The following is a 26747-nucleotide window of genomic DNA, read 5'->3' as shown; positions in this document are numbered from 1 at the left end:
TTGTCTTGGCACACGGCACGATTGTTTGGTCACCGTTTCGTAACAATGCGAAATCGGCTTGTCTGATCTCAGCATGCGCGCTAAAATCGCCGGTAATTACTTCACTCGTCGCATACCGAATTAATTAGCGATGAATCATCTGCATTTATTTTATTTTTTTTTTATACATTCAGTGAGAATATAGAATTTTCACAATTATATATTTTTTCTTATGTTCTTATTGCGATATATGTATTCTTACGTACATTTTATTTTTTTCTTTTTGATACAAAGAAAAAGCACATACAACAGCTGCGGGATAAATCGTTCGTGCGCGAACGCAAGGTAGTAGCGACCATTTTCCCCGAATAAACCGAACACGCGAAGGGTCGAGATCACGGTCGCACCTTATCAAAAGTGTCCCAACCGTTTCCGTGGCAACCGGGAGGTAGAGGAGTCTGCGATATTTCCGACCTATCTTTGTCTCCCCTTCAAGGCTGATTCTTTTTATCGGTAAACCGTGAAGCAACGTGAGCTCTCATAATAATTCTAGAAGTTGCAATTATGCCACCCGCGGATTACCCGCGGATTTTACACGCTGATATTTTTTTCTTTAACGAGTGTGATACGTTACGCGATAAATATGACGAAGAATCCGCCGTCTACTCGCTGTGAAATAAAATATTATATCGCGACCAATGATAGGATTTTTTGCACTCCCCGAAAGCTATGTGCTTCCCGTGAAACGCATAGTAATGAAAAATACGTTATATTTGCTTCTTTTAGACGGTTTCTTTTGTAGGATCTTTTTTCCTGTTTATTGAATCATTTTTGTACGTGCTTAAGTGTGGTCCTATTTACACTGGAGGCAGACGTCCGCGCTATAAAGGGAAATATCATTAAATCATCTTCTCTCCGACGAGGGAAGTAAAACAGAAGGAAAACGCGGCTCGCTCTCGATGCTTACTCTTCCGTTACACCGGGTCTTACTCGCGATTCATTTCCGGTTGCATGGACGGTAGCTTCCGTTTATTGCGGCTTTTCCACTCGCTCACGCAGTCGCTCCGCTTTTCTTTCCCGTTCTTCGCGGAACATCTCCGCGTTCCTTTGGTTTATTTCAATACACCGCCGCGGGAGGAAATCGATGGAACTCGTTACGAACTTGCCGCACTGTAGAAAAGCCGGAGACTAGGTGCTGACTTCGATAACAAAAAAAAGAAAAAGCAAAAAAAGAAAAGAGAAAAGAAAAGAGTCGGATAAACGATTTCTGCCGCACGCGAGATCCGGATCGTGAAATTGCCTGCAAGCTCGATGGAGTAAACTTTTCCAGGAAAAGAAATTCTCGTGTCGGTTGAAAGCAACGTTCGCACGTACGATCGAAATCGCGGAATATTTCTGGCTTTATCAGTCTCATTTAGCCTCAGTTTAATTAATTATGTGTTGTCTTTTAAATTGATTGAAGAATTCGAGCATTAAAAATATACTGGTTTTTATTGAAAATTGCGCGGGACAATGCACCGGGTTGTTGCACATGAAAAATGTTTGGGTGAGACTGTTCTTTTTTTGGATTATTCCACATCCATTGGTGGTCAATTTCGGGAAAAAGAGCCATCGCGCGAAATGTGACACGCGAGTGACACGCGCGTGAACGTCATCGTAGCTACAATCGGGGCCAAACCGACAGCTGTTCCTCGTTCTCGTCGCCTGTCTTCGTTCTGGATATTTTTGCGCCTCGGTTTACCCTCGTTCTGTTATGGCGTTCCGTACATCGCCGATAAGGTCGGTCTGTTGTGATGCGTCTGTAATGGCATTGTCAAGTTTTATGTTTGGGAGCTGTCCAAAGAATATTGACGTAGATTTATGTAAACTCTATGTTATGTATTGTACACGTGAAAAATCATGCGCGTGAATTACATACGGTATTTCAAACGGTATTTCACAATGTGTAAAAAATAAAGTTAGAATTTAAGTTATTATAAAATATAAAATTATTTTGAATTATTAAAATTTTTCATTATATATATATTCTAAAATAACATCCTTCTAACAAATTTTCTGCGTAATAATATAACACGCGAAAGAGAATACACATATATATTTAAAGAAATTTATATATATATGTATGTATAATTTCTTCAAATGTATATGTGTATTCTCTTTCGCGTGTTATATGATTATATTATTGCGCGGAAAGTCCTTTCAGAAGGATGTTAATTATTTGCGATTAAATCAGTTACAATTACGCGGCTTATCTGAAGAAGAAGCATATTGGTCATCTGATGTTTCGTATTCGCGAATTCGAGACGACGGCATTTGTTGGCAAGCTAGGAGTCCTCGAGACATTCTCGTGTAGCATGCTGAGTTCATTAGGCTACCTGGCCGGCACTTTGTGTGATTCCATTTTCTGAGCTCGCCACGTGCGCTCACTTCGAGGACGTACGCTTTTATCGGCACCGACGTGCCGCATTTTCACAATAGCGCTTCGTTGATATTTAGAATATGCAATCTCGACTGAGTTTTGCTGCGCCACGATCACGATCATCATAACCAAATATTTATGAACAAATTAATTTTCAATATTTTGCATTGACGTACTAGCGGTGATAAGTCAGAAATAATTTATTAAGTGTAACTCTTTTATGCTGAATTATTGATTTTATATTACGAAATCTCTCTTGTCAAAGCTCCTACTATTTATAATTTTTCATTTTTACATGGAAAATCAAGAGAGAAATAAAAAGGCGCGCTTTGAAATATCGTTCATGCTAATGGATGAATCCGGGAAGAATAAACATGTATCTTAAGAGTAATGACGCGCAAGAAGGTGGGCGTGTAAAGAGGTAACGAGATATAAAACGGTCATTTAAATGTCATGAAGGCTCTTAAAGAGACGAAGGGGGGACACAAACGCCGGGCTGCATTTTTGTTCTTCGGTGCAACAGTGTTGCGGTCGTTAGGAAGCGATCGTGCGTGCAAGATGACGCGGCTTCTTTCTCTTAATGCTCCTCGTATTCTTTTACGGTTATCACTGCGCCGCCTGACGATCACCTCAAGCGTCCACGGGGATATCTTCACTTTAATGACTCTCTTAATCGTTGGATACCGTGAGATCTTCCTTCACAATGCCGTGATATCTTTATATTTTCGCGTTGGAGTCAAGTTGATCTCGAAGCGCAACGAAATTCGATGCTTATCGCCGTCGAAAGATAATTTTTATGTTAAACGGTGCAACTTTTCGAAATCTAACGGTTATTGTAATATTTTACAGTCGCTTTCTTTGAACTAGAATTCACGATTTTTTTGTTGTAAATTAGGAGGAGAGATTATCACTCCGGAATATGTTATTTTCCTCATTTTAGAAAATTATAAAAATTAAAATCTCATTATTTTAACTTCTATTTAATTAACGTAGGGAAAAAATACAGTATTTTATTATAGTATTTTATATAAGCGCACTAGATAGATTGCAATTATTAAAATAAATTAGAAAATTTACGAAATAAATTCGCAGGATTGTGCGAAATTGGAAAGGGTTAATGCAATAATTAGCGTGAAGAGCTTTTCAATAATCGATACTTGTAGTGAATTTGGGCGGTCAGTTTATAAGAGGATCATTTGTTTTCCACCGATCTCGATAGTCATTCCGCATTTTCCATATAACATGATGGTCGAAAGCATATGTCTGAAAATCAAGGATCTCGCAATGGCTCCGAGCAACGAAGCGGATTATTGAGGGAACAGGAAAAGCCCGATAAAATCGAAATACATTGGCCATGTCGATCGTTCGGCTATTCGGCTTTAAGACTCTCCCTGATAACCACTGAAGAAAATCTTCCAAGCTATAGTCATTGCTTTGGAATCTTCGTGGTCAATTGGATATCCGGCGCATCGTATCGATTCTTATAGTTTGAGTGGTCTTTCAGCATTGCCCTTATAGATATGCGTTCATTCAGAAGCATGTAAATTAGAGTTTTGTTGGGTATTTATTAAACTGGTTTTATGGACTCATAAAAATAGATCCGGAAATAACAAAAATGATATAGAATTTCTAATCAGTTTTTTAGACTAAAAATATTTAATATATTTATTATTCAATTTAATCATTTAAGAATTTATATTTAGCTGTTACATTTTCTACTGTATTTATATTTTGATGCTATAATTGAAAAATAGCAAAATATTATCAAAGTATTTGTTTGTAATATGAATTATTTTTTTCAAGGGTTAAAACAAAGTTTTAATTATTTTTTCTTTATAAATAATTTTGAATTGTTTGAAATAATTTTGAATTTGTTTCTCAAATTACTGAAATATTAAGGACCACAGATTAGCCGTCTCGGGTTATCTCGGGTTATCTCGGGTTAACGCCTGGAAATACACGCGTAACATTTTTATTCTTTTCCTACTTCTTGTTGCTCATAAGCGAACGAGGAAAGTATGAAATTCATTGCCGTGTACACTGCCGGTAGCAAAATAGTAATAGACGGCGACCTTAGCCATTACCCGCAGAGACCTTTAATTTCGGCTGATAAGTTCAGGCCGGGCTCGAAGTGGTTGACAAATAAAGCTATAGAAGTGCTCGCCGGAGTTGCCGCGCGAAAGCCAAGGCTGGATATCCACTACCTATTCTACGGGTGTCGAGCACCCTTGGTGCCAGCACGAGGAACAGAGAGCCGAACAGATAGAGAGAGAGAGAGATAGGCGATGGGAATGAGACGCCGGATGATTGAAAGAGGAAGAAGCAGCGAGACGGAAGGAGAGGTGGAAAGAAGAGGACTAGGATTTTGGCGACACTCCAGTCTCTGTATAAATACCACTGGGAGTCACCACGTGCCCTCCTTCTCCTTCTCTTTCATCTCCCTCTGCGTCCCTGGCAATATAAACTTTATTATTTTTTCCCCTGTCCACTCCACGCTTTTTATCATTTTTCGCGCGCGAGCGCCCGGACCAAGAGGCGCGACTACTCGTTCCTGTCGTATGTCATAACTCGTAATGAGGTTTAGCGTGCTTTCGCTGCGTTCATGTGTCACGACTCTTATGCATGTCCAACGTTGCTCTGTATTTTTCGCGAAAGTTCGGGCGAGCGAAACTTTCGCGACGAATTACGCCGTCGACAAAATAATAGTGCTCACGTAATACTTTTAGATGTCGGACATCAGTCATTTATATTTGTGCATACATCGACCATTTCTACACGATTACAAAATGAATTATCGCTCGCGTGATTCTGTTTTTTGTTTACTTTTATTTTGCACAACTGCTGCGATTATCAATTTTATGACGCAGCTGCTAGAAATTAATGACGTATTGCGTCCACGTGACAGCTGAGGCTCATAAATTTTACTTCAATTTTAAAGTCACGGACTATTGACACTAAAATAGCATGACGATATTCTAAAATAATGTATTTGTTATCAGAGTTGTGTGTGTTAATTTCTAAGATTAAAGATATAGAGTAAAGCAATTTCGCAATTGTTAATTTGGCATTTGTATAGTTGTTCGGTTGACACTCCATTTCACGTCCCATAAATGTTAATAAATGACTCATGATGACTAATTTACAAGCCGAGAATGCAAAGCCAATCCTTGCGTCATGCTGCTAACAAAATGATCTCTGAAGATCTCTGAAGATGAGGCGAATGTTGTCGTGCGCATTCGCATTACTTCGCGGCTGCGATGTATTCCCGCTGCTGTATGCGTTTCATTCTACTACGCATGTTTACGCACCGTGGCGTCCTGATATTCATGTGAATCTTTTTTCCGGAAAGTCAGTTGGAAAAATTTTCCAAATCCTAGATCAGCTGTAAGAGTAGTGTACAGTCACGTTTCGCAAATACCATAGTACGTCGAACACGGAAAAGGAGCCGCTCTCATGTAACATCCTCGATATTCGCTTATCCTCGAAGGACCGCTGCGCTCCTTGCGAGGGCGGTTGAATTGGAGGGCGTGGGGGAGGTGTTCGCTGGCACCGGGTGGAGCGTATAAAGACGTCGCGAAAGCAAGTACGCTCGGATCCACCTGGGAAATTTAAGAGAACATTCTATCGCGTAGTTATCACGAGGATACGTGTCGCGCGCGCACGTCGGCGCCGGCGACGTTACCCAAGTTCCTTTCCTGACCCCGCTCGGGGGGATTCCGCGAAGGCCGGAAGCTCGGCCATCGTTTCTAGAATTTATGGCGTTCAACAGCGCGCAGCCACTTACTACTTACCGCTTACTATCTGGTCGTGGATAAAAGCAAAAACGCTTTTTCACGGCGGAAAGAAGCGGTAGTGGTTCTGCATTTCGGACGGAATTGCACGAGTGTCTGTTTAATTATTAACTCTAGTTATTATTAAATTAGATCTAACGCGAGCCACTAAGATTTTCTATTAAAAAATATTAATTAGTAGCGATTGTATCAAGTTAAATTTTTAAATGCTAGAATATACTACTCGCAGGTTTATGCAGACGTGACAAATTATAAGTTAATTGTCTAACACGTTCTTGGCGACATTGCAATTAAATACGTAATTTGATTTAATTTGTACTTTCAGCAAACAAAATTATAGAGTGGAGCGTATTATTTTTTATATCTTTTTCGAGTCACCTCTAGAAAATGATTTTTCTCCCGCGTCGCTGATAAGATCGTAGATGTAGCGCGACGATACTCCCTTGACGCATCGCGCAAACTTTCGTGGTATTTCACGCGCATCTGTGTATAAATATTGCTGCTACGGTGCCACGGCGAACGCGCTCACGAATATCGTCGAATTATAGGTTGAACAGGTGCGGAGTCACTTCATCGCCGTTTCGACGAATGACATGCCACGCTGCGAACGTGTAGCCGCTTGAACGCTCCGCGTCGTAGCTTCGTCGATGTCGACGTTTACGATCGCCATGGTCGCGGTCGTGCGTTTCCCGTGAAACGATACAGAAACTTAGTAACTACGTGTCGGGTTTTCGTGGAATATCGACCAGTCATTTTTCTGCAGAAAAACCACTTGCTTTCTTGCCTAGATCTTATGCGGGATATTGCGGGATATTGATTATAAAATTAATTAGTAAAGTAAACTATTGGCACGATTTGTCACTTTCAAGTTTACGAAATATGATAAAAATTCATATATTAATTCCGTAACATTCGAATGCAATCAGTAATTTCAATGAATTTATTTTAACGGCTGTTGATAGTTTTTCTTCCTTCTGTTGACTTTTAATTTCAGAATTAAAATTTGATCGAGTATTAATTTTGCGATCAAGACTCTTATGGTTATTATACACACACATATATATATATATTTTTATTTTATTGTACGTAACCTCGCTGATTGATAATATCGAAAGCCATGACAATATCGAATAGATTGCAAGTGGAACGCTGTAGGGGGTAAATGGTCAAGTGTTTGACATCGAGCGCTAGCTTTTTAATTAGCTAAATGGAAACGGAATATTTAATATCAAGCAACAATTTTTTTTTATAATCGCCATCCGTGTATAAATTAATTTGATTGCTATGACTCGCCAGGGGAAAATTGTGAATTCAAATATCTGGCAATTATTAGCGGAATTTTGTAATAAAGCGTGCGGAACGCAGAAAATTTCGTTATTTAATTACACCGACCCGTCGTGTTCCAGGAGCGAATTTAAGAACTTTGCAGGGCAGTTTTATGCGGGAATTACTATCAGACATTCCACAGTTTATATTGCGTGACTGCCGCTTTGAAGCAATTCCGCATTAATATGGCTCTTTCTTTTCCGGTTTTTTCACCGCTTCAGAAATCCGATCGTTTAATCAGTCTGCAAACCAATCATCATTAGGCGATCGTTATAATTTAGTATTTACACGACTCTGTGTTTGCGGATATCGGGGATTAATTTGCTACTTTCAATTATAGTTTTTACACACTCCGACTCTCGAAATTACCGTCGAGCCAGATTAAACGCAAATAATGACCAGTGGTAATTGTTAGACATGGTAAACGCTATGTAATTAATCGCATGCCAAAAACGTGTTATCGATTCGCGTTAAAAGTTAAATTGAATGCGGGGAGTGGTGGATAGCGATATACACCCCGCTGCTGTTATAGCTAACAAACCGCACTCGTTACGAGTGTGTCTGTAATTTCTTAGTACCTCCGACCGCGTGCGCGCGTGTCCCGCGGATCGGTGAACTATAGCCAGCAGTGCTACACTATTTGCGCATTAGGTAGGACAACGGGAGGGAACCGGAAGAAATGCAACATTTCAGCTAGACATGCGGTGGCCGCGTCCTCGGGTGCAATTTACCAAGAAGTTTGCTGCGCTGCGAACGACAAATGAAGGAGCAAGTGGCTAAGGGGGATGTAGCGTGTAATAATTTCAAGTGATATAATATCCGAATTCCTAAATTTAATGATAATATGCCTTGATAACTTTTCACAAATTTATTAACATCTGAATAAATCATTTTTCATCACGGTGTCATCGAATATTTTTCAGCTAATGTTTAATATAAATTTGTCTCGTTAAAAATTCGCAAAGTATTTTCGCTTGTATTTTTAAAATATATTAATAGCTATATCTTTTTATATTACAAATTTTTTGATAAATTTCTTTCTCTCAAAATTTGCAAAAAATCCGCATTTACATTTTTATTTCTCTTTTCTGTCTCTATTATAAGCGACTCGTAGGTAGTGAAATGAATGGATAGTTTCCATAAAGATATTTTCATACGTGGCGTGTCGAGCATTAACGCAACGACCGTACGATTATGCAGTGTTTAAAAACTCTCACGGACTTGTGTACGCGCGTGTGTACGTGTGAGTGTAAACGTCGTTAAGGAAACACTAGAATGAGAGCAGAAAAGAACAGAACTTTAAAAGAGGATGTATAAAGGGAAAAAGTGCGACCATGATCGATGACTTCTATGCATACGTTATTAGCATGACAATGAATATCATCGCGGCGCGCCTGTATATGAGAGAAAGAGAGAGAAGGAGAGAGAAGGAGAGAGAAAGAGAGAGAATGCTTCTCTTAAGTTTGCCTTCGTCCGTCGTGATTCATTGTTCCGTTGTTCCGCGGCTAGCAGTAGCACGTCTCCGTGTAAGTAATGCCTGCTTTTCCGGGGATCATTTACCCGCGGGGATCCTCTCGTTCTGCGCGGACTAGAATCCGAGGAGGAGAATTAATTCTCCGTGCGCGGAAGTTGGCGGCGAAGCACCGCCTAGGCTTCCCTTCGTTAACGGACGGTCTGCTTTATTACGGGATTGCGTCGCGAGAAAGAGGGAGATAGAGAGATTGGTAAAAACAACGGCATAACAACTTTGTGTCCTCGCAGAAACGCCCTTCGGACGTAGGATTCGTATTTACCTTGCTTTCACGTGCGGACGAATAAGTCGGCGCGGAGGATAACCGCGTTTTTTGTTTAGAAACTATACTCATTTTGCGACGTGTACTCGAGGGTGTAATTTAAATTTCTGACGATGTGAAGTATGAACTTTGCGAAGTTTGTCGGAAACATTAAGATTAGTACTTACTTAATCCAGAAAATGTTTCGAAGCTAACTTTCGTAGCCTCAAGGGAGCTGAGTTATTGAAATAAGTAAATAGTACAGCCACGTATTTATAAATTTTCTTTTGTCGTATTGTCCAGAGCATAGAAAAACACTTTGAGATTGCTATCGTTGCATTAAAGATAATCAATGTCGTCTTGGGAACATTTTCATAATCCGCAACCGCGAATGTCGATCACATCTTAAGCATAAAACTGGAGAAAAGATATTTTTCTCACGAGTAAGTTTCATTTTGAAGAATATTTCCTCTAAATAAATTTTATAGTGCGATAGCGTGAATGCTCGACCTCTTATTTCTTAGACTTGCGATAAGTTGGCTTCGGGAGAGAGGCACAGATTTATAACGCGATGTTATAAGGACTTGAAACTTGGACAGAAATCACGCTAGAAGCTCCTCGTTACGCAACGACCGCTGGCGCTGGCTGACTAGTCCGTAACTTTTCTACTGAACGACTTTGCTCTACTTGTCAGACTCTTTTTACGCGCGTTGCGTGGATGTGGTTCTGCAGAAGTACGTTATCCATCCTCTCTGCGCACTTATTTAACACCACCTATGACTCTGCATGTCCACTTCCCGTATAGTGTATATTACGTGAGAGACGAAAAAAATGTAATGCGGTTCTTTTCGAATTCTTGGCAAGCGGACGGTGCATTAAAAATAAAGCACGAAGCCATGCTGAAAGCGACAGCTGAATCGACGGAATTCTCGATGCCTCCTCGCGCAACGACCTCAAAATTTTTAGCATCGCCGAACCGAGAATAGCCGAATAACAAATCGCGCTTCGGGAGATATATTTCGGTGCGCGCGTTTCCCGATCGCGCGAATGCCGACGAGTCGTAATTGGGTAATAAATCATTCGACATTCGATCATTCTCGTCTTACCGCGTGTCCGGAGCGTGCCACTAATTATGGTCGCGGTCGAAAGTGGATTTCTCGTTCTTCTTGCGTTTCGCGACACGTCGATAATCGTTTCCCGAATCGATCAATCACATTCAGCCTCGGGAAGTCTCGTCTGCCGGCGAACTTGATAGCTGGCAGTGCTCTTTTACGAGGCGTTAATCAATGTCTGAATCGTCGTAGTGTTTGACGTCACTTTGTCGTCGTACGGTCGTGTCCTTTTTACTCTCTTCGCGTATTCTCTTGTGTCGGACGCATGTCAACATATTTGGTTCCTGCATCATTGAAACGTAAATATTGAACCGTTCTCAAAGTACACGATTGCTTCATATTCAAGAGTGTGCGATCGATAGAGGAATAATTTCGTAACTTTGTCGACCAGTTTGGAAAAGTGAATATCAATAGCGGGAATGTGCTCCGCGAGTTTAGAATTTATTTTTCCCTATCATTTTCCTATCAAATTTAGACTTGAAATTAATAAAAAGTAATGCTTAAAAATTTTTTTAATTTTTTCTTTGGAATTTTATCGTTTCCCAACTGCCATTGCCTGTACGGATTATTCAAACTCCGACTTCCATTTTTCGCAAATATGCGAAAGAACTCACGTTTTTCTTCCTTATTGCTTCTCTTCTCGTTTTGTCGAGATGTCTTCCTCATATTCCGTTCTTCCCGGCGATCACCCAGCTTTACTCCTGAAGGAGCTCTTTTTCTCGTTCCTTTTGCTCGCTTCGGTCGAAGAGCTGCGCTGACTCAACTGCATATTGTCATGAATCATAACTTTAAATTAAAAACCGGCGAAACGTCTGTGACGAATGATGCGGAGCTGCTTAATTATGCGCTGCACAGTGCAACGTGAAAAGCCGTACGAGTCTGAAAAGATGAGCTGAAAAGGAGAGATCCACTTTTCATTCTGTTGCTTTTCGCTAACCTGTTTCTTGTTATCCGATGCTGATGTCGGATAACTCGCCGCCTTCGCCTAATCTCTTCTTCTCTATTTTTAACAGGCCCGCGGCACGTCTCGAGAAACCGTCGGTGAATTATCGCAAACTCGCGTCCGTTCGTCTTCTTCGTCGGGAACGACAATCGGCCAGCCATCAATCATCCATTCGCACTTCCGTTTGCCGCGGCGCCTGCCCTTCTTTCTGTCGTCGCTTCGTAAAGTTTTTAATATACGCGAATCTTCCCTGTGATCTTCAAAGCGTGACGCTAGTCACTTTAGCGGAGAATATTTCTTCGTCTATGCTTATATAAAAGCATGTAGAAAATAAAAAAATTATATAAATGGTAAAACAAAATTTAAAATAAAATTTGAAAGTTATTTTAATAATACGAAATAATATGAAAAAATTAGGATATTATTTAATACAAAATGTCATGATTGAGTTGTACGCTCTTGCATGCTAATATAGCAGACTTTTCTTACGGTTCGAACATTTTGATTAAGCAATGTGGACGTAAAGCTTTGTACAGAAATAAAACGAATCCGGAGTTTTATATTGCGCGCGCCAAGGCGAACGTACGGATTACAACGAGAATCGTACGAAGTCGTACTTCTTTATCCGTATAGCGGTCTCGACCAGCCTCTTACGCCGGTGAACTTCGTTTTTTACGGTTTCGCGTCTTCGATCGTCGTGCGATTCCCGGAGAGCGATAAAAAGGGAGAAGGACGAGATGGTACAAAGAGAAACAGCGGAGAGATAGGGCGAGGTTTAAATGCGAACGCGCCAGAGAAAAAGAGAGAGAGAGAGAGAGACTCCTAAGCTGTCTCCAACGTCTCCCTCATAAATCGAAGAAGTCCGACTTTTCAGGCCGCGTACCGCCGAGCTTTCTCGAGCTTATTTAAATCATCCCTAAAGCCTCCTTAATATTGAAAAATGGTCCTCGGCGATAGTTCGCTCTTGTTCTCGTTCTCTACCACCGGATATGTCCGTTTTGACTCAAAGGTTTTGCGCAAACGAGGACGTACCGAACTCGTCATTACAATTGTTGAATTAATAACAATAATGATTGTGTTAATTTTTATAAATTTCTCATTGGGTAACATTTGTGTCAGACTTAGTCGTTCATTAAAAGCAACGATGGGTGTAACGCTCTAACGGCGCTTTTTTATTTTATGCGCTGGAGTGTTGTGCAATATTGGACGCTATAATGTTTGCTTTGTATAATCCGTTACCCGGAAAACACGATTTCCGAATATTGGATATGCCACGAACGAGATTTGCGCAGCGTTACCTGATATTCATTTGCAGCAATCCGGAATGATTCGCATTTCACGAATGCGCGATTAATTTGGATTCCCCGTAGTTATGGACGTTGCACCCGATAGATGATCTAAATTAATCATTGCCATTTTTTTTGCGCATCATTGCGTTGCATTTATTTTACGAACTAAATTACAAATCCAGTTTTTTTTCATCGTTGCACTTTTTTTTAGCAGAGCGATCGTTTAAAAATGGGATCATTAAAATGGTAGAATTTTAGTAACTGAGCGTTGCGATAACGGAGACTCACTGAATTTTCGAATGTTGGATATCCGATATACGGATATTCGCGCAAATTCGAGCGAGGATGAGGGAACGTGTCGCACGTTCTAACCATCTTCTCCTCCTTGGTTTGCCTAACTCACATATCGTGCCCATTTCCGTGCTCGATGCGTTCTTGTGTGTGCGCGCGCACCCGCGCTCCGCAGGATAGCTGAGGGATTTAGGTACAACGTTAATAACATTCGCGTAACTTCGACCCTCCCGGCTGTCAAGCTCTAGGGCGTAATGAAGCTCTGACGATCTTCCGCGCGCGCTGTATGTCGCTCGACGGCGGCGAGCTGCGTTGACGTGCTCTAGGATTCTCATTCCGCTTCGTGACGCTGCATAATCAGCCTGACCGCAGGATCGCTGATGGATCGTTGTCGAATCGATCCTTCCAAACAACGTCGAAATTAGGATGGACCGCACGGCCCGCGTTTTATGTACTTACCGAAGACATTAATCCTTGCTGACGCGTCCGTAAAAAAAAGGTGTTATAAAAAAAGAAGGAATCTTGTGATTAAAATTAAGATAAATCGATGAAACAAACGTATTTTTTACGAATTATTTATTATTATTTCGCTATGCGTTGTTGATTAATAAAATCTTTGTTCTCCATAATTATGTAACGTAGAGAAAATGGAAATTAATTATGAAAACAGCAGGGAAAGTTTGATTAAAGCGATTTTGTAACGCTACAAAAGCCGTTTTAAATATTTCGATTTCAATAACACTGATTGTAAATTCTATCAATCGGCTGAATTGCATGATATAAATAATGTACTTATGCATGCGCAGCCGCGAATTCGCCGACAAAAAGTCGACAACGATTTCGCACGGGTCGCCTCGCCGTAAATTATGGGACGGTTATAATACGCTTTATGACTTTTCGCCGTTTCGTTTCAGCCGCACGCTCCGCGACTTTGTGAATTCCTCGAGCATCCTGGGACGCGACACCTTTAAATCTTCGTCATGCCTCGGTTACTCTTCGTCTGTCTCTGTTAGAGACAAACCGACAGTTACGTCTTTTTGCCGTGCGCATTTCGCAACGTCGACGCGTAATGGCGTAGTGCAAAACTCCCGTGTTTGCTGTTTATTCATTATACGCAAGCTCTCTCTGCTCTCGTTAGAACAATATGTAAGCTGAGCTTTTATTCGAGATGGAATGACTCGGGGGAAATTTCTCGCTATGCCGCGCATCTGGTTTTTATTACCGCTTATTCTATGGCCGGTCGGTGTACGACAGCGATGCCATGTTTTATCAAAGTAATTTTGTAACCGAAAGAGCAGTGAGCATAGGTCAAATTAATGATTAAACATTTCCTTTTATAGATTAGTGCCATTTATTTGGTCTGGAAATTTGCTCTTTAATTTAGAGTAGATTTTTGTTAAGAATATCAAGACTTTACCAGAATATTTTAATAATACCAAGTTTTAATTAATTTTATTACATAGAATCTCCTATCTCTGACATTTAATATCCATTCAATTACATGATTTATTAAAAAATACCGAACTTTCGCTAAATGTTTGCATCTCCGTCACGCCGAATCGCACAACAAATGATATTATCATTGCAGATTTCCTTGTTTTCTGTTTTGTTTTTTTCAAGTAGTATATCTCTACGCTCTCGTTTGCTCCGTAGACATTGTAGTTCCGTTCCATTTCCGCAGCAGGGGTTCAACCTTGCCCGACACGCGGAACCGTCGGTTCTTTCATACGTTCGTTTCGTCTGTACAAAGTTTGACACGGAAATTTATTCGCGCTTAACCGATTTGGCGGCGGTTCAAGACGGATGCTCCACCCACCCGAGAAGTCTGCCGCTGTTTTACGATCAAAGTTCAGAACGACATTTGCACGTTGGCTCTTTCGTCTCGGTTCCGCCGCCGCCCCCGTCCTTTGTACTATTTCTTCGCTGAGGCCCTCTATGAGGCCGATTTCTCGGTTTCTCTCGCCATCGTTGTCGTCATCGTCAACGTACACCTCCCTCGCACACTACACGCCCGAATAACTCGTATCCGGCCGTCGTTTCCTTCCCGAAGAATTTCCGTCTCGATAATCCTCAGTAATGCCGAGTGTGCCTCGTCGGGGATCTATCGGCAGTGACTGATGGCGAGCACGGGCATTTCCGGTGACGGCGTATCGGAAAAATTCGCGAGGTGGACGAATTCGGACGCAAACACACCGGCGAGCCTCGCAAAATTGAAACGCCCGGACCTTGGCGAACCAAAGGAACAGACGACGCCGTATGCAATATACAAGTTGTGAAGAATGTCTGGCGCGACGAGTGGCGAGGAAAAATGCCACAGAATTTTCAACGCGTTTGTTTCATGTATTTTATATCCGCTTGATGTCGTATTTTTGCGTACTTTGCGCAATTCGAGCTGCGTTAGTGGGTGCGATTTGAGATATTTACCGCGTCTGTGTGAAAATTTATTTACATTTGTAATGTAGGGCGAGCTGAAATTTTCGGAAAGGGAGAAATGGGAGTTTATACTTTATTTGGCAACGTTAATATTTTATTTGAATTTCTGAGCAGAATTTATATCTGCTTAAAGTAGAAGCTTAATTTCGATTAATTTATCATGAAGCAATAACTAACATCGGGAAACAGCGTATATTTGATGAAACCCGGTTCTAGCGGCGAATGATTACAGAAAATTTCATAGCGGACGGTAGAGTGCACTCAGCTTTCGCAAGCGTCGGGATTTCGCAGCGCGAATAATTTTCATATGAATGCTGTTCACTTTCCACAATATTGCGTTTCCGAAATTATTAACGATTCGCGCCACTTGGAATTTTGCGTCCGAAAATTATTCGCTTTTGCGCTTCGAAAACACGTACAAATGACGATATGAAAGGACCATCCCCGAATGACCATTTTCTTTCTTTTGAATCTCAATGGGCGTGATTTGTATGAAATTTGCGACGCAATAGCAAAATAGCAATAGGAGAAATTATTGATCTTTTCATTTGCTAATTTGCCATTTTTCTCCCTGTATTTGTTACAGAGTGACAGCGGGCTAGTGGACGCAGATCCAGGTCGAGTTAGCAGTATGACAGCCATTAACTCGGTGAGTAACCAGCGTAAATTAATACGCGGCGATAAAAGCAATGCGCACAGTGCCGCTTCGTTTAATAACTCGATATAACATCTCGACCGGTTGCGTTCTAAATTACGCAAACTGCATAATTCGCTAATAATTTGCGTTAATTGCCATGACCGTACTTGGTCAAGCCGTGAAGCCGAAGAAGCGAGAAATCTCCCGTGACGTGAGCAAAACTTGCTTATTATTATTACGCGTTACTATGCGTGCTTGAGCTTTCCATCGCGATAAATTGTCAGGTGTTGTCGTACAAGGAATCTGCCTGTACATTCCTGCGAAAAGTTGTTCTAGCAAGAAAGTCCTTGGTGCTCGAGTCGAAGTATTGATTTCGAAATAGTTTTACGCATTTGCTTGGGACTCGGGAGGGAAGGAAAAAGGGTGTGATGGTAATGCGCGCCTCGTTCTATAGGCCGTCGTTCATCAAATATGTAGGCAATTGCTTCCAGTACAGGAGACGCCTGTGCCGAGTTTTCGTTCGCTAATAATCCCGTAATGCCACTCACGCGATCGTCGGGGGGAAAGAAGAGAGCGGCTTGTACGACCAGCCTGCGCGAATGTTTGCGCGACGGGACGTTTCGGTTCGACAAACAAACGGCAAGCCGGAGAGGGTGCGAGTCTAGTATTTTATCGAGCCTAATACAGTTATCATCGAGTAACATTTGGTATTGTTATGATTAAGGGACGAAAGAGAATCATTCCCTCTTCGGCCGGGCGGGGCGCGTGTTAATCCTGTTGCATTACCGCCGTGCTCATTCGTCGGACAGAATTCAACGCGCAGCTTTATGCGGTTTTATTATTATATACGCACGTACGTGCGTTGGATTTAGCGAATTTAGCGAAGCCTTGGCGCAACTTTTACTATGAAGGAGCTTTTTAGATATAAGCCGATATGCTTGTATGAATATGGAAAACTCGATGAAAATAATCTCCTAAATTTAAATTTAAATTTAAATTTTAACTTTGGAGTACGTCGACAATAATTTCCTGATGTTCTCTGCAAACCAATTCTTTACAAAATTCGATATTGAAGCAAAAATTAAATATAAAAATTAAAACTAAAATTATGTATTTATTCTCTTTAATTTAGTGGTATATCCTTTTTTGAATGGGTGTAATTATATAGTGCTCATTTCGAGCAATCTATAATTTGCATTTCGAGGTAGAATTCTGTTTATAATTTTATGTTATGTGTTGTAATACAGAAAATATTTTAAAAATCAGAACGTTCACATATATATGTGTACGTTGTGTGTTCGATTTCGATTTTTCAAATATTTTTTATTATGTAAAATTATCAATTAATTTGTGTCACAAATTTTCTGCTTTAAATTATGGATATATTGCCTAAAACAAGTTTTAATTGCATATTTTATTCAATGACATTCCTTTCTAGTTGTGTGACCCGATTCCGATTTATATCGTATCGCAAGCCTAATAATTGAAACATTTTTTTTTAAATTGAACATCGTTTATTCTCTCTCTCTCTCTCTCTCTCTCTCTCTCTCTCTCTCTCTCTCTCGGAAGTAGACGTGAAACCTAACATTTGGATGCGCTTCATTGTGAACCATGGAAACGTCGCTGTTTGCATGATAACGACATGCGACGGCTCGGTTTGTGAAAGATGTAAGACACGCGAGACGATGGTGGCTTGCCAGCGTGGAAGAGAGCCAGTGTCTTCCCGCGGGAATTGTACACACGAAAACTGACACACGGCACATTCATACATAGCTCTCGCGACCATCTTCGGCTTGGAGCCACCAATCCCCGGAATTCACGTATTCGTTCGGAAAAGCGAGAATCGAATCGGCGGAATTCAGCGGGATGCGCTTCTTCCTCTTCCGCTTTCTCTCATTCTCATCGTTGTCGTCGTCACTGTCGTCGCCGTCGCGATCGATTTGGGAATACGGCCGCGCGCGCGTGCATCGCGGCAGAATCCCGAGAATTCGTATCGTGTCTTCTCGAGAGCGCGGACGACCCGACTGGTTACGAAGTTGTCTCTCCCGACCTGCTGCACTGTCGCGACAACGGTATATCGGTTGTAGCAGCACTTGAGTCCCGTGGGAATACACTCGTTGATTACGCGCGAAGAGTACGCTACGAATTTGCGTTTCTCCGTAAACGTTCGCTGCGCGGAATATCAAGGTTATCTGTATTTAACACGAGCTAGTAGAATAGTTAATAGCAAGTGTCAACAAAACGTTGAAAAATTGTTCAGAGCATATTTTTATATTCTGTAACACAGAGAATGATTTTAAAAAATTTTATTTGAAATATTTTACGTCTTTTTTTACAAATTTTATTCTGAAAATTAATGTACATAATAAAATTAATCATTAATAGAAATTTTCCTTTTATTTATAATGTAATTTTTAACAACTTTTTTCATCATTTCACTGTTTGATCTATATTTTATTTACAGATAAAAAATTGATAGATTTTGAATTTAAAAAATTTTGCAAAAAGAATTTTAAATGACACATAGAAAATATATAAAAGCAGAAAAAAATTTTTTCATATTTTGAAATTTTAGAATTTTTATGAGTCACTATAGTAATTCCAGTACAAAAGCTTCTTTGAAAACTTAGCAAAATATCAGAGAATCGTAGAATTCGATACAATAAATGACGCGAAATGGTCCAAGTAGTCGCGAAGTTTTGGCAATCATCTGATTATACACGTGTCGTAACGAGAGGAAATTCTATGCTTGATGGGCACGCGAATAACTCGATGAAAAGAAAGGATCTCATTTTTCTAGAATTGAATTACAATCCGCCTCATGATACAAAAGCGAGTTGTCTTATGACAGCACGCAGACAGCTAGAAATAAAGCAACGCTTGCAACGCTGGTTCGATTAGGAGATGCGAAATCTGATACGCGCGCTCGTATTACGATGGTTGCTTGGGTATATCCGGGGTATTACGCGAGTGTAATTGAGAGGAGTATCGGATCTGTTTTACTATTATAAGTTACATGCATGCCGGTAAGTAGCCAATCAGAACAAATAGATAAATACACCAATCAACTATGTGAAATGAAATAAAGTGTTAATACTAGAATTTAACAGTTTTCTCGGCAATCACTCGTAATACGATATAAAATAGATAGATAAGCGTCTTAATAAACTCAAAAATAAAAAAATATTGTTTATATAAAAATTTAATATGCATATGTAATAATACGAGAGCAAATCAAAAGTAAAGGAACATTTAAAAAACATTTTTTTTATCGCAATGTACAAGAATTTTGTTTTGGCCATTTTTCTATGTATATAAACCTTTCCGACTTCAAAGCACACTTGGTCACCGCTTTACGAGGTTTTGAATTCTGTTCGTGGAAAAAGATTTCGGTTTTGTGCGCAGCTCTCTTTACTCTTGCATTCCTCCAATATCTTTTTTACCAGAAGAAATATTATATCAAACCATAAATCTTGAAGAAGAAAATCTAGAATCATAATCTGAAAATATTTTACGCATCTTGGACTTGATGCTAAGCATATTTATGCATATTTTTGATCGATTCTTCTAATGTAAAAAAAAGCACTAGACATTTTTTTATGAGACAGTCTGAGAATGACCATATAAACATTGAAATCTTTTCAGAACAGAATTCGGAAGTTTATGAAGCAGTGAAGCAAGAACATTGATATTGGATAGAAATATTATACCCACTATTTTTTATATATAAAAAAGAGTAACCAAAATAATATTCTTGTATATTACGATAACATTTTTTCTTTTATCAGGTGTCTTTTCACTTTTTCACTTTTTCTTGAACATTGAAATTACACAATGTAAATATTAGGAAATAATTGCAATAGATATTAATTGATTTTGATATTAATTAATATTCATAGTCGTTTGAGCGATCTTAAAATATATCGTGCGTAAAATGTATATCGTATCGATACATTGTAATGTAATCATAAATTATAATTGCTTCGCTGTATCGTTATTTTTACTCTGAAGAGATCTCAAAGCCAGTACGACGCGAAAGTGGCAGGATCGATGGAAATGTAATGGTGCATTTTTATTCCGCGTTGCTCCTTTTACGCGCGCTACCTCTTCGCCTTCTCTCTGTGCTGTATTATTCAAACTTTACATACGTTTGAGAAACAAGAATATTCGACGAGGCGGGTTCGCGTCGATGCTTAAAAAGCGCTCGTCTCGCTGGCTCGTTATTCTCCGCGGTATCAAAGTCGACAGGCATTTGCAATTGAAATTTTTGTGGTTTTATAAGTGAACCGTGGACAAATTCGAACTTTACCGCGGCAGCGAACGCGAGGAGATGATTCCGCAATTACTTCCGCCGTTTTTCTAATACCATTTTGTCGTGATCGTAAAAACCAACGTCCGTTGTATTGTTCATAGAAGCAAAATCATATGAAGCATAATATGAAATAATATATAGCATAAATTATGAAAATCTACTGCGTATGTAAATTTGTTTAGATATAACAATTTTTGAAGAAATAAAAATTATTAGAGATAATAATAATATGACAACGAAAGAGATTTTATCTGCAGAAAATATTTATTTTGTTTATTGTTGTTTTTGCAATTAATTGGACTGCGTGCTTTTTGCGAGACACCGTGTATATTAGGTCGACCTTTCTCGAGCTGCAATCTCGCGGAAAGTGACGCGCTCGGATCCGGTGACCCGGCGACCGGAGTACAGACGAAAGTCGGGTCTAAAGGACGCCGAAGAGGAAACCAGTTTAAATAAAGATCGCGCATGTGGGTCAGCCGGCGTGGCGTTTGCGGCGTGCGTGTGCGTTACGCAAGCTGCGTCGCGCATCAGCGGGCGTCGTCGTTGGTCGGGCTTTACTAGCCGTGCAGAAGAGACGCGCGCTGTGTGCATAATGTGCATCAGCTGAATCAGTACACTACCCCCGAAAAGCATCCAAGCGTACATCGCCGCAAACATAGCGTGAAGGTGTATCTGTGTCAACTTGCGGCAAGCTTTCCTTTGGTCGGTGCACATAGGTGGAGTAACGAAAAGAGCTAATTATGGAATTACGAGCAATTATCCCGTAATTGTGTGGATGTAAACTGGGATATTTTTCGTGTGTAGTGTACATCTTTCCAGTTTCTCTATTTCTCTGTTCTTTCTCTGTTCTCGCTCTTGTTAACGCACATTCATCTCTCGGCTTAATGTCACGTACAATATTGCTTAATTCCAAAGTCAAGAAAATGAAACAAGATAATAAAACTTGACTTATAAAGTATAACAGTAACTTTAATTAATGATCGAAATAATACTAACAATTTCGTCTTTTCTTCGCGTATATAATTTGATGTGTAAACCTGTTAAAATTTTTATTTCATTATTTACTTTTTATATCTATTTTTTACATTTTACGGTAGAAGACGATTACTTAATATGCCGATCGATAGTTTGTATGACTTTCAAATTAGGTAAAGCTCGTAAATAGTGCGGATTAATTCTCCCTTACGTAGGTGAACGCAGGCTAAGCTTAGAAACATTACTCGATGTATTCGTAAGTAGCCATATATGTAGTAGGAGCCGCTTATAGACTCAGCGCGCATCTGCATACATCGAGCTGAACTTTACGCGGGGCTGGACCAAAACTGGCTGCTGGAATGGGACTCGGGACCACTTCAAACGAAGCGCCACGCGGAAATCTACCCGCGAGCCTCACGAGTACACGGCTTCCGGCGCGCAGCTCTCTCTTTTGTGACGCACGGGAAGTCAGATGTCGGTTCGTCAGAATTGGAGAAAAGCTCTCCGCCGCCGCGAAAGTTATGTTATATTCAGAGTGCACTCGTGGAGACGCTGCATTTTCCGAGATTCCGAATTTGCGTCAGAAAAGTCGCACGAGGTAGGAAGTTCGATTCTGAAGTTCGACACACGCGTTACATTCCAATGTATCAATAACAAATACGCTGCTTGCGTCAAAAATTATTCGTGATTTATAAATATTTAGTTAATTACGATGAATTTTTTGTGAACAGAATATCGAATTTTTTACAAATGGATAAAATATTTTTCACCATTTTCTTAATATGAATTTTGCAACGCAGTATCTTGTATAATATTCTCAGTCGCTTTTGTCTTTTGTCGAACGGACTACATTATTTTGATATTGCATGAAAAAACATACATGAGCATCGAGAGAAATCGGTCAAGCTGCACGTGCGTTGTTTCGTTCCATTAAATATCCATTCTCGTGGACGAGAATCGCCGTGTTATATTTTCTGAAGTGACGTGACGAAACGTAACACGAAGTGACGTGACGCGACACTGCCTGACATGCCACGTCGCTCTTTTCGACCTCCTTTTTTCGCAGCCGATCGAGTTTCACGAACCAACTTCATGCTGTCATTATATCTTTAAGGCGGCGTTAAAAGAGAAATTCTATTTTTTTTAATTAGATTTTTAAATAGAAATGTTTATACAAATGACGTTATTGAAATGTTTTTGTTTTTAAAAGTCGTATTAAATAGCATACATAATTCTAAAGTTATTTTTCGACAATTGTTATTAAAGATTAAAAATAATAAATATATGAATAAAACGGAAATACGTCGTTTAAAGTAAAATAACGTAAATACGCCGAAGATTAAATACTCCGGTTTCACATACGAACTGGCAATTGGTGATTTAAGAGGAGGGTAACCACGCTCCGCGGTTCCTAAAATTGTGAAAACAATTGCTCGTGCCTCGGAGAGAAAAATCCGATATAATGGACTTGTAAATTATTCGGGACGTGGGACAACGGCGCCGTAAATGGTTGGGCTCTATATACGCGGGACAACAAGGCAGTTAGATAGATCGCCGTCGATTCTCTTGCCGCGCGCGCGCGCGCGCGGAATCGACCGCCGACGGTCCCGGGGGACGGACCCAGGTGCGAGATCCACTCGGGAGGGCGAATCTCCCTTCGTCTCTATATTATCCTCTACGTCGAACTCCGCGGGAGGAGTCGGAAGGTCCGTGAAATGAACTGCGCCTGCCGACGCCGCCGTCGACGTCGTCTTCTTGCAGGGAGAAAAAAAAAAGAGAAAGAGGTAAGGAAGAGCGAGTTTGCGCGCGGGCTATATTCCTCGACGTCGCGGATCCGGAACGCCGGGAACAGCGGGATTTATCTCTCGGCCGGAACGGACGCACCTGGCTAATGCCGTCGACTTTGTTGCCCGACGTCGCGCAGTCGGGAAGAAACGGGATAAACGGGACGCGGACTCGAGCATCGGTGAAGTGAAGCGCGCGTGGTGTCTCGAAGGAATCGTGTAACGAGATCGAATATTGCGAGATGCGCTTCTTCTTCTAGATAGAACACGCAGAATAAATATAACTTCTTATTAACATTCGGAAAGCATAATTTAAAAAGGATGTTAGAATTTTTTAAGCGTCCCTTAATAACTTTTAGACAATTTTTAGATATTTAATGTTGTTTCCTTATTATAGTCAACGCAAATTGTTTCACAATTGTCGAGATGGAAATGTAACTATCCTGCTTCAGTGTTTTATTTGCGGCATTATATGCGGATTAGTACCGCCTCCACCGCCTGTCGTCCTTATTCCTCGCGCATTTAGTGAATGTTAAATTATTCCTCGCGGCTTTTATAGAATGACGATGTCTCTTCAGAGAAACGCAGGTACGTAATATCTCCCAAGCTGCTTCGTGAGCGTCCGTCGTCACGCGGTTAAAAGCGACGTCCGCAGCCGCGCGCTCATCTAACTCGCCTGCGTGATTTTAACTGTCCGTATATTCGCGCGGACATCACAAGGTCGGTCGTTCCAGCGAATGTCGACAGCTGCTACGCGTCGTTAACTGCAGAGAGAGAGAGAGAGAGAGAGAGAGAGAGAGAGAGAGAGAGAGAGAGAGAGAGAGAGAGAGAGAGAGAGGGGGGGGGGAAAGATTTTAGAAAATTACAGATATGTACATACTTGCGCGAGATACTGATAATTTTGCGGGCGCATGTATAAAAATTTCCTTCCGTTCTTTCCTTCCGTTACAGACCACGCTATTCTACATCACGTATTCCAAGCGAGGATATTCATCTCGAAAAACTTGGGAAACTTGGAAAATTTTCAACTATTCTTTTTCTTCTGTCTAGAAAAATTTGGCACATTCTCAACAAATTTTATTGAGACTCGAAAAATTTTTCCTATAAATGTCTTATTCTTAAAAATATCTATCTTGTTGTTGATCGATTTGCTTTTTAATTTTTTTCAATACTTCTTTTTATTTAATTTATTTTTTATTATCTTAAAAAATTTTCGATTAAGTTTCTTTATTAATTAATTAATTTAATATTTAAAAATTAAATGGTTTTTTTTAATTTTCTCCACGAGTATGAATAGGAAATATGAAAAAGCTCATACAAGAAAAAATTCCATTCTAAATTTGTACATAAAAATGCTTTTTTGGGTTTTTTTCTGAAAATTTATGAGTTTTCAGGCAAAAAATTTTTTTAAGCTTTGAGTAGACATTCCGTAAACAGAAGATGGCTAATGCTCTCTATTTTTTCATCCATCGTCATCGATGTAAAAGCGAAAATCTCTCTCTTTCTGTCTCTTTTTCTCTTTTTCTCTCTTTCTATCGGGTGACTAACGCTCGTTCACGGTAACAAACGTGTATATCGAAATACACGCGTGCGTGGGCCACGCGGAGTTAAACGGATGTCCACTGTTCTTCAAGGCTGTGCTTGTCAGCGTGCGTGCATTCGTAATTCTTATCGCCAATCATTCTGTTGCTAATTGTTCGTGCAGTCGCCAACTCGCGCTTCTAATGAACACAATGTGACGCATCCCCTAATAATAAATCACAGCCGCGTTCTAGGAACGCTCATTCCGCCTCATTTAGTCGCGACGAGTGAAGAAGCCGGACGTACATCGTAGCACTTTGATTCATAATGTCATAATGTCATAACGTCAGAAATATTGCACCATAAACTGGTTGCTAGCAATATTTTATGTTTATTAAACTAGCACTCCTCCCCCCTTCACCACAAAAAATTGAAAGAAAATTTATACTAAAAGTTGTGGGGATGCTAGTTTAACAGACATCAATATTTTCATATATTGAGCTATTAAAAAAGTTGATTTACTGATGTTATCAGCATTATAAAAAAGCACGTTATATCCACAAGAACAGATGTTTTTATTAAAAAAAAGAAAGAAAGAAAAATTTTCTTGACTGTATCGCGACGAGTGGAATATTATTAAGTTCAAATGGCGGACAAACTACAAAGAAAATGCTAATAGCTTAAAAGAGTAGAATCTTTTTTTGATGGTGGTTACATAAGAAAACGTAGATTTCTCCCTTATGTAAATTCTTGTTTTATTTCCAAGAGAGGCAAGTGCTTCTCCTTTGAGGCTCGAGTGTCTCCTGTGAAAACGTATACGAAGCTGAGAACGGAGGGAGCACGTATGTGTGTTGTCGACATCGCGACAGTGTTACGTAATCCAAAAGCAAACAGAATTGCACGCAACTTCTGATTTGCAACGATGCACTCGCGGAGAAACACACAGGCGCGTCAATAATGTCTTAATATACCTTATGATATCATCGACCGCATTGGATCGTTGAATATCGCGTGTCGTGCGGCTGTAATAACGTATCGATGGGGAAACTTTTACTCGCAAAACACAGATGAGACAGCGCGATGTAGGATCTATCAAGACAACTTTCTTAACGGATTCGTGGGATTGTTTGGATCATATCGTCCCTCGTATATCGTGCCACTTATATCACGACTCGTCATTACGCCATCGCCCATATAGTATATTGAAGGACATATGGTGTTTTCTCTTTTATCATCCCCCGCGATCAGTCAAGCTAACCCGCTTGATTATTATTTCATCTTATATCTTATATCGTGATGCTTTTGGAAAAATCTTGGATTTTGAACACGCGATGTATTCTCGTTGTGAAAGTTGTACATTTAATTTAAAATTGAACAAATCAATAATATTGTACAATATTAAACTATTAATTTGTTGTAATATTATTACTTTGAATTTTGCAAAATGCAAATATGGCATTTTATTAAATATATGTATTATTTAAAATATTGAAATTGAGGGTATAAAATAAATTGGGTATAAGATTTCCTCTATCATATTTCTCGGTACGAAAGTAGCCTCGTTCGCGTTTATATTAAACTTAAACTCCGCCGGAAGGGTCGCTGTAACATACAGCGAGCACAAACGACGCCGATATTTTACCCAAATGGTAATCGAGGGGTAAGACCGGACATATTTGTCTAATAAACGTACAAGGTCCTACCGTATGATCCGCGCTGTAAGGGCCGACGTAACGTTTTCTTAAGCGATACGGTAGTGTGTCCCCGAAGTACACTGAATCGCCGGGAAATCGCCCGTCCGGAAAATAACCTACGTTAAAACAACCGTTGCGCTCCTCCAAAAGTCTTGTCCATTTTGGCGCGTAACATGTCTCTACCGGGCCAAACCTCCCCACGCCATCGTTTTCCCTGACTCCGTTCGGTCTGGTCAGCGATCATCCCTTTTCTTTCTCGAGAGCCTTCTTTTGTATGCGACCATATCGCGTTTTATCACGTCGATAAAACACCGCCTTTGATGTCAGTCTGCCCCAGATACGTTGTTTAACTTCCACGAATGCAAGATGAGAGCGGTCTTAAGATGAGAGAGAGATTTGTCATAATATTTTAACTATTAAGACTGTGAATTTTACGTATTTTTTACAGCCTTTAAGTTTTATGCCACTT

The 26747-nt window shown here is 40.2% G+C and overlaps 1 protein-coding gene and 1 long non-coding RNA gene across 14 annotated transcripts in view; one reads left to right on the top strand and one right to left on the bottom strand.

Annotated features, from left to right (window-relative positions):
* LOC105672654 (zinc finger protein 541) overlaps nucleotides 1-26747 on the top strand; it is a 403799-nt gene that overhangs the window by 145030 nt on the left and 232022 nt on the right. For all 13 annotated transcript variants that reach the window (XM_067354494.1, XM_067354493.1, XM_012367730.2 and 10 more), the window contains one exon: nucleotides 15942-16004. In XM_067354494.1, coding sequence (XP_067210595.1) covers nucleotides 15942-16004 — 63 coding nt within the window. Of the gene's footprint in view, nucleotides 1-15941; nucleotides 16005-26747 lie in introns of those variants that run through there.
* LOC136999786 (uncharacterized) overlaps nucleotides 1-26747 on the bottom strand; it is a 198033-nt gene that overhangs the window by 44495 nt on the left and 126791 nt on the right. The gene's annotated exons all lie outside the window — the stretch shown is intronic.

The sequence above is a fragment of the Linepithema humile genome, chromosome 4 (genome assembly GCF_040581485.1).
Source record: "Linepithema humile isolate Giens D197 chromosome 4, Lhum_UNIL_v1.0, whole genome shotgun sequence".
NCBI classification, from domain to species: Eukaryota; Metazoa; Arthropoda; class Insecta; order Hymenoptera; family Formicidae; genus Linepithema; species Linepithema humile.
Note: the sequence above shows the minus strand (reverse complement) of the source record. Positions and strands in the feature narration are given on the sequence as shown.